At 48.8% G+C, this 9,495-nt stretch overlaps 1 protein-coding gene across 1 annotated transcript; it reads left to right on the top strand.

Annotated features, from left to right (window-relative positions):
• The first annotated feature begins 7,961 nt into the window (after positions 1–7,961).
• LOC105914116 lies at positions 7,962–8,387 on the top strand. Its single transcript, XM_012844859.1, has one exon. It carries the CDS (start codon positions 7,962–7,964, stop codon positions 8,385–8,387), a length of 426 nt encoding a protein of 141 aa, XP_012700313.1.
• Positions 8,388–9,495: the final 1,108 nt, after the last annotated feature.

Genomic DNA, 9,495 nt, shown 5'->3' with positions numbered 1-9,495 from the left:
CTCAGCACAGCTGCATTTTTCCTTTACTTGTTTATTAATTGATTAGAGTATTTTCCTATCATATAATTTTTGTATTTAGCAGATACCTTAAATCTAATAACTGTACCTAAAATTTAAAAGGTCACCACAATGCCAAATTGTGGAGCTCCTTTTCTTTTGAAAGAGGAAATCGTGGAGTCTCTGATTTAAATGAGACGATGAATTGATTTTGGGCCTTATTTCCTTTAGTACAAAAGCTTTTTGGATTGCCAGGCCTTTGCAGTTCGGAGCACAATAAGAATATGTAATCTATTACTCTATATTAAAGTTCTTGGCCTAGGCGATCGCTCAGGGCATCAAGTTACTGTAGCGTTCTTTTTTTATACGATGTCAGCTGGGCTTCAGGCTTCAACTTTCAACAGTAGCTTCTGGAATCTACACGAGCTAACGGGACGCAGAACAGCTGTACTCGCCGAAACTAGCTGCTACGCGGTTCTTATGATTCTAATTCTCTATGCGTGATTCTCTGAGAGATTATATCTGACGGAGGTAGTTATGTGCAGCGATTCTCTTTATTCCTAGCATAAACTTTTAAAATCAGTACTTTTTCCAGCTCCCAGCTTCTTAGTTCATTTCAGAGAATCAATTCACAAACATTCCAATAGGTCCACACTCGTATAATGACATAAGCGCACATACGCAACAACGAAATCATATAATTTTTAAAATACTAAATTGGTGCACTGTCACCACGCATCGACAGGCCGAAACTATTGATCCAAATGATACAAATAAAATTATCTCAGCTACATGAAAGTGTCACAACGCACAGATGGCAATACATCGGACACAGACATGGTAACGAAGAGATCACGAATATGGTCACGTAGATGGATATAGCATAATTTTATTTCAGCATACCTACGGTAGCACCTGCTGAATTCAGTAGAGAAGGAGCTCTGCCAAATTAAACGCTCCCTATATCCAACCGAGATGAGCTCGATTCCTGAAAAAAAACACAGCGGGCGCACCGCGCCGGCCCGGACGAGAGCCCGCAGGCCGCAGCCGAGGCGAGCGCATTGTGGCCCCGGCTAGTGCCTGCAGCCCCAGGCGAGGGATGACAGGTGCCGTCGGGCGGTTGCTCCGGCGGTCCACACACGCCGGCTGCTCAGTCCGTGCCACCCGCCAGCCCACGCCGAGCGCTTGACCGGCCACACGCGCCGCAGCTCTGCAGGTGGCTAGGTACTTGGGTAGAGCCGCTCCGATTAGCCCGCGCCGCCTAGCTTCTTGCTTGGCCGCCCAACCCGCACCTAGCTGCTCTGCCTTGACCATGTCGCCGACCGACCCGCGTGACGACGCGTTGCTCCGCCCGTCACCGAGCTTCCGAGTCCTGACGCCACGCAGAACTCCGCGCTTTCATCCAGCACCGAGCACTACACGTCGAGCACCAACATCCCTCGGCCCACTTCACTGCGTGGGGCTCTACCTAGCACCTCCTGCCACCAATCCGCGCTGCTACCGCCGAGCGAAGCTGGACCTCACGTCATCACCGCGCCCATGCCATGCGCTTTCGCTCAGTGTGGGCAAGGACGGGATCGTCCCAGCAGTGCCCTGCGCGGAGGATGGCTCGAGCGGCGCCACCTTTCTACGGCTGAGATCAGCCATGCGGACCAAAGTGACCGTGGCCCAGAGCGGTGGGGGCTGCTGCGGCAGCTCTCGAGCGCAGACGACGACGGACTGCACCTCGGTACGCGGACAGCCGTAGCTCCAAGCCTCCAACACACGAGGTGACACTAGGGGCCGTTTGGTGGGGTTCCGGGAGCGGTTCCTCGAGCGGCTTCTCCCGAAGTCCTGCCAAAGAACGTGCTCCGGGCGAAACGGCTTCGGCTCCAGCGGTGGAGCCCCACGAATCCCGCTGAGAGGAGCCCTTTCGGGGAGGCAGAGCAAAAAAAAAAGTTCCCGCTGCTCCTCCTCGGCCATTTCCTACCATACCCTCGGGGGAGGGCCCGTAGGCGGTGGAGCCGGCAGCAAACAGGCACGGTGACGGGGAGCTAGGCGGTGGGGAGCTCGCCGGTAGTGGGGCGAGGCGGCACGGCAACGGGCAGCGACGGGTAGCTGGGCGGCGCGCGTGGTAGGCTGGCAGCGGAAGCCCAGAGGAGCCAGAGCAAAAGGATAAGGCAGATGGAGAACGTGGAGAAAAAAGAAAAGGAGAAGGCAAAAAAAAAGAAAAAAGAAAAGGTGAAGGCAAAAAAAAAGAAAAGGAAAAGAAAAGGGTATTATGGGTATTGCATCTTATCTGATCATTTTAAACTACACGGAAGAGCCGTTTTGCCAAACTGTCTAGATCCGGCAAACTCGGCCATCCTATCCCTCTGTTGCCGCGGCAGAGCAAATACACGAGTCAAATTCCGAGGGAGTACGCAGAGCACGCCTCTCCACCTAGTCTATGTTGTTGTTGGGCCTACATGCTTTCCGTTACGGGCCCTAGATGCTCCATGCATATATTCAGTAATGTTTGAGCCCAACAGAATTCTAACACCATGTTGTGACTTGTGAGGCCAGCATAATAATGCTTTGAATCCCGTCTGAAAAATTGAACTACAATTGTATGGTACTGGTATCATTTTTTGTTTGCGAAACAGAGGTGGATTTTATTAAATCATGCTCTAGTTACAATATGCATTAACAAGGCGTGCAATAATCTCTGGAGTTTGCTGTAGCCACACTGGTATCATTGACTGATGCGTCTCACAAATTTTTCATAATTATTCAGGTTTATTTGTTTATAATAAAAGATGATTTACTACATGACGTTCCAAGCCGTATGCGTTAAATAAGCATATGTGAAAACTTTGAAAAAGATGAAAAGACAACCTATATTTCAGGTGCCACAATAGATTATCTAGTGATTGCTAAATTTCGTTTCTTTATTATTGCTAAACTGAACTCAATTTAACGAGTCACCGTAATCAAATGTAATCTACTTTGGAATAAAAAGAATAATATAAATTAAAGCTTGAAAACTCAAAGCCTGTCCCATGGAAAAAAAAACCCTCAAAAGCCTATCTTCTCACGGAGGGAGGGAGGGAGAGATGCAGAACCTATAAGCATACTTACTTTAATAGTGATACTGTCAAATATTGGAAGCATACCTACAAATGCTCTAGTTTTCACAGCCTAATCCGCATCCCACAAAAGATTCCCACAATTTGCTATGCATATAAATAATATTGGAAAAAATTAGCAAAAGACAAGATTAAATAATCTTCGCTGCATCATCGGCAAAGAAACAAAAAACCGCTGAAGCAGAGAAGCCACGAACGCTACTGAAGAATACTGTACTGCCTTCACTAGAAATATAAGCCTTAGCATCGGATACATTTGACTTGATACTAATGTTAGTATTAGTACTGGGTCCAAATTTAGAGGTTCTTAAAGGTCTTTTATATTGAGTCATAACACCACCCGGTACTAAAGGGTCACTTTTAGTACCGAGTGGTGTTATGACCCGATACTAAAAATTCTCTCCATGAGTTACTTAAAAAAGAAAGCATATCTATCTCCATCACATGTACTGTGTATGTGAGATGGTAAGGGAGGCTCGCGCGAGGCTTGAGGTCATGAGTTCGAATTTCACAGACCGCGTACGTGCATATTACACGTGAAAATCGCGTGACTTGAGACGATGCACGGCGGTCAACAAAAATTTTTCTTTATTTTTTGGCGAAAAACATACCAGTTGGTGCCAATACTAGTACAAACCTTTAGTACCGGTTATTTGACCCGGTACTAAAAGAACCTCTTTAATATCGACATAGTACAACCGGTACTAAAGGGGTTGAGCACTCGTACTAAAGGCCGATTCCCCAGCAGCGTCGTGGCATCAAAGATCGGAGTCCATAAGCGGTTCAAGACTAGAAATGCAAGAAATCCGAGAACTCTAGTCTAGGCCGCAGTTAGAGCCATGCTCTAGGGACAAAGATCAACGATGAAGGCCGTGCTCCTTGTGCAACTATGAAAGGAGATGCCACAGCGCAAAACAAAGGCATTGGAGGAGTTCACATAGCACCAGAAGCAGAAAGCCTAGGCCACCTAACGCTTAGCAGTAGTATACCACTTGTAAATTAGCTCAGCGCTAGTGTAATATAAGCTGTTTTGAGATAATCTTCCCCTTTCCTTCTCCAAGTGTTTGGGGTTCCCGAAAGGGAAAGTCATATGTAAACTTGTTTGTATTAATGTAATGTCCTTTTAATATCCCTATGCTGCTAGTTCGATTTTTCAGTACAAGTTTCTATGCTAGGGACCCGTATAGGGGACACCTATTTAGTAGTTCTCGTTTATGCAATTTCTAGCGATCAGACACCTATTCAGTAGTTCTCGTTTATGCAATTTCTAGCGATCGCACATAATTCTTTGGCCACAGAGAAGTGTTCCTTAGGTGAAATTGCCTCGGGAGATAATAGAATTACTTAGGTTACTTAGTCGCGTTAGTAGATATCCATGGAAAGGGGCTACTCTTTAGTACAATCTTACGATGAATACAGCGAATACCAAGTAGAATTTCACAACCATAAAGTTAACCAACAGTCGCTTTGTTATCACAAACCTTAAAGGTCATGTGATGAAGCAAATACAAATAATCAATTTTAATCATATAAAACAAAATCATCTATAATCATAAAAAGGCAAAAGAAATTCTATACACAATCTCTTACAAGCTGCACATTCTAATTTGAATATTATAAGCATACAAGCCAATGACCCCAATCCGAATATTTTAAATGAATCCCTTAATAACATAAAAACGATTCGATGGATTACTCTATTTTTGATAATTTTTTTACCTCATATTTGCAGGACCAAATTATGAACGATTTAACTCTATTTTTGACAATTTTTTTACCTTATATTTGCAAGGACCAAATTATGAACTATTTAACTCTATTTTTCCTCTACCCTCATACTGATCAAGTTCTGAAACATAACACACAAACTATCAAAAATATTTAGCTCAAATAATGGATGTATAAATAAAAATCTCTCCATTCTCCCTCATTCTAAAAGTCACAAATTTCTCTATCTATAAAGAATAAAACATAGCATACTGACTATGAAAGAAAGTGAAGGATATGGATACCCATAGGTCTCTACTCACCGGGATATTGGCCGGACCTGACAAGTGGGCCCGTCCCACTAGGACGTGCGGGCCAAGAACATGAAGTTGCTTGGAGTACACGTCAAGGCAATAAGACAGTCCAAATCTGCCCGGATACCATGGAACGCGTATTGCAGTCCGACTCAGATTACTTTCCATGTAACTACCGAGTAGATTAGATTCAAACCGACTTGTAACCCTAGGTCATCAGCCTATATAAGACGGCCAAGGGAGCCCCCCGAGGGTATCTTATCTCATACCGGCAATACAATCCAACACTATACATGACGTAGGGTATTACTCTTTGGAGGCCCGAACATGTCTAAAACCCCTGTGTCCCTCGTGTTCTCATGATCACCTTTGAGTTCTTGGTTTCGCAATCACCCTCACCTACAAATCAACCACTTGGGTAACCCCCGGTGGACTACCGGGCTACTAAATCCGACAATTGGCATGCCAGGTAGGGGTGGTTGCGAGATTCTCTTAGCAACCTCGATGGCATTCCGTCCCGATGTTATTTTTTCCTAGAGCATGAAGGACTTCCTCACCAACCTGATCCAGATTCGCTTCGAGACCATGCCAGCGGATTCCGATCCGACCGCTTCTCTCGTCGACTTGGAGTCTTTCATTGACTCGGCGTCCACCACCAGCTCAGCTTCTGTCGGATCTACCCCAACAGGACAAGTTCTCCACCCAAGGATCGTCAAGCCACTTACCCAGCAAGTCGACGGACTCTCTCTCTCCGAGAGGGTTCCAGATCTACTCGCCGTTGCCAGCCCACCCATGCCCTCCGACCCGATCGTGGGGCTAGATCGCATCAGCAGCACCATTGCTAAGTGTATAGATTTGTCTGAGGTGACGCTACGCTCAACAAGGTCGGCGTAGGGTCCGTCCCATGTCCCCTTCGGTCTGCGAAACTCAACCGCTGAGTACTCCGCTAAGCTTGACCAGGTTTTCTAGATCCAATCTGGTGACCCTCCCGAACCCGTCCAGTTTTCGACTATGGCGAATTCTAGGTGCTTTGCATCGTCCTGACGACAAATCCCTATGGAATCGACGATGAGAGCAACTCCTTCACACCTGATCACGAAGCTTTCATGGTCTCCACTGATGAGCCACCCCGTGATGGTGAAACAAAATTTCAAGAAGAAGGCCATAACACTAGGAATCAGAACTACGCAGCATGGCGCCAACAGGAGCAAGCCAACGCCCAGCAGCAACCCATTGCTAACGCGGATGCAGCAGGCGACCAACGCCAACAGCCGCACAATGACCGCGACAATGCCAAACAAGGTGGTTCTCGGGACAGACGCAGGCGCCCTATACGTGTCCTCAATCTACTAGCCGACCTCGAGCAGGCCGGCCACAACGTCTTCGCTACACCCCAGGCTAACCTGGGGGCTGCCTTCACTGACCTAGAAAATCTTCCAGATTCGGACCAAATCCGACAGATCTAGGCGCGACTCCAAGTCACCAACACCAAAATGGAGGAGCAGATCAATAATTGGCCCACACATTCTCGGTCCATAGCTACCCGACACTCTCAAAGCTGATCCGGGCATAGCAGACCCGATCACCGATGAGGCGACCGCGCGGGAGGTCGTATGGAGCCAATCCGGAAGTGGTTGATCAGAGCGCCAACCCACCTGCCAACAACAACGCCTACCGTCCTGTCAATGACAACGTCAACAACGGCCGTCAGCATGACGACAACAACAACCGTCGCTGCGGCAGGAGAGGCGATGATGAGGACTGTGGTCGACCAGGACGGCAACGTGATCTCTGTGATGAGTTGCGCGACCTCCGTCAGCACCGCGATATCCACGCCAACCTCAACAACCGCCACCACGAGCGTGAAGAAGCCAAGCTCTGCCGCTGCGCCGAGTATGATAGCGACTATGGCACTCCTTTGCCCAACCACAATGCCGAGTGCGAGGACTGTCGTCGCCAAGAAGATGGGATGCGCCGTCGCGCTGACTACAACTACATGTATGGCGCCCTTGAAGACACCTACATTCCACCCCGGCATGACTACCGTAGTCGCCCCAGGGCTCCGTCCGTCCAGTACTACCTCGATGACGATGATGATGACATGGCAATTGATGGCTTCGCCGCCTTCACTTCACGCCTTAGGGCTGTTGATTGGCTAGCCACATTCAAGCCGGCCATCAATGAAAAGTATGATGGTCGCTCTAACCCCACCATGTAGCTCAAGACATACAACACCGCGGTGAAAGCCGCCAACGGCACCTACGACCAGATGACCGCCTACTTCCCAGTGGTGATGGGTCCTACTCCGCTCCTGTGGCTGGAGAATCTCCCCCAGAATAGCATCGATAGTTGGGGTCAGCTCGCCAGAGCTTTCACCCAAAACTACCAGGCTACCTATAACAGGCCCGTAATGTGGAGAAACTCGGCCAAGTCCACTAGAGGACAGGCGAAACCATCTGGAAGTACGCCAACCGCTTTTTGGGAACTGCAATAGGTTGGCTGGTGTTGAAGACTATGACATCATTATGTACTTCCATTCCAGCCTGATGAACCGCACAATGTTCTGCAAGGTGTACGAGGCTGCCCCCAAGATGGTTGAGCACATGATGGAAGTTGTCAACAAGCAAGCAGACAACGAAGAGGTGGTGAAAGTTTAGTTCCAGAATGTCAAGCACCATCCGGGCGACGACTATGGCTAGGTGATCCATAACGAACCCCAGGCACGTTTAGAGTCCGAACTTTGAAAAAGGGCACAAGAGGTCCTCGCTGCTGAGACTGATCCTGTTAGGCCGACGACCTTCAACTAGGAAGAATTTGATGAAACCATTAGCGCTCCATGCCCCTTCCACAAGGACGCACGTCACACTCTTCAGGATTGCTCAGTCCTGAAGAAAGAGGTCGGCGCCCCGATGGAGTACAAGCGGCCTCACTGCACCGACTACCGCCCGACCACCTTCAACCGGAAGAATTCAATGAAATCGTTAGCGCTCCGTGCCCCTTCCACAAGGATGCACGTCACACTCTTCAGGATTGCACAGTCCTGAAGAAAGAGGTCAGCACCCCGGTAGAGTACAAGCGGCCTCGCTGCACCGACTACCGCCAGGATGACAACAGGCATGACTACCGATGCCGTGATGACTGCAACGACCGCGACGATCGCCACCGCGATGGCCACTATAACGACGACCGCGACCGCTGTTGTGACAACCACGATGATCGCGACAACCGCGACAACCGCAGGCGCGATGACCGCAATGACTAGAACCAAAAGGAGCACCACAATCAACCACATCAAGACGTCCAACAGTCCAGTGCCTACCAGAATGGAGATTTCTAGCGACCGGAGCACCAAGTCAATATCATCGTGGGCAGTTGCAATGCTTTTTGCAGCAACCACCAGCAGAAGCTGCGCCAGCAAGAGGTGCACTTTATCTCCGTGCAGCTAGGCTAGTATCTGCGCTGGTCAGAGCAATCTATAACCTTCTCCATGCAAGATTACTAGGTCCACATCCTATCCCGGGTCCTACCCGCTAGTGGTTTGCCCGATCATAGACCGAGCACTACTCCCCAAGGTCTTGATTGATGGTGGTAGCGGCTTCAACATCCTTTTCACCAAGACCTTGAAGCGCATAGACTTCGACTTCGAGCGACTCCAGCCCTGTGAAGAGCCCTTCTATGGCATCGTCCCCAGCAAAGGGTCCTACCCGATTGGCCGAGTTGTTTTGCTGGTCACCTTTGGCACACAAGCCAACTACCACACGGAGCACCTCACATTTGAGGTAGCAAACTTGACGACTTCCTACCATGCTATCCTTGGTAGGCCCATGCTGGTGAGGTTCATGGCAATTGCGCACCACACCTATGTTGTCCTCAAGATGCCGGCCCCAAATGGAATCCTCTTCGTCTACTGTGATGTAAAGACGTCATACAGATGTGACACCAAGGCAGTTCAGTTCGCAGAAGCCCTGGAGTTATCAGCTAAGGCCACAACCCTGGTAGCCGAGGCCTAGAAAATGAGCAAGGACCAGCTAACGATCCCTGAGATAGAGCCGACGCCCACGGCACTGCAACCTCACCCTAGGGTCAAGAAGATCTGCCTCGGCCTAGAAGACCCAACCAAGATGGCCCTCAAAGGGGCCGACCTATCAGAGAAATAGGAACTCGTGCTCACCAGTTTCCTTTGGGAAAACTCGAACATATTCGCGTGGAATCCATCCGATATTCCCGGTGTCCCTAGGAAGCTGGCTGAGCACTCCTTGGACTTGAACAAAACTGCACGGCCGGTCAAGCAAAAACTTCATCGCTTCACCCAAGATCGTAAGGAGGCCATTAGGGTAGAATTAAATAAGCTCCTAGCCACCGGATTCATC

The sequence above is a fragment of the Setaria italica genome, chromosome I (genome assembly GCF_000263155.2).
Source record: "Setaria italica strain Yugu1 chromosome I, Setaria_italica_v2.0, whole genome shotgun sequence".
Lineage (NCBI taxonomy): Eukaryota > Viridiplantae > Streptophyta > Magnoliopsida > Poales > Poaceae > Setaria > Setaria italica.
Note: the sequence above shows the minus strand (reverse complement) of the source record. Positions and strands in the feature narration are given on the sequence as shown.

Coding starts and splice junctions, on each gene's coding strand:
- LOC105914116 (XM_012844859.1), top strand. CDS start 7,962: ATGCCCCTTCCACAAGGACGCACGTCACACTCTTCAGGATTGCTCAGT.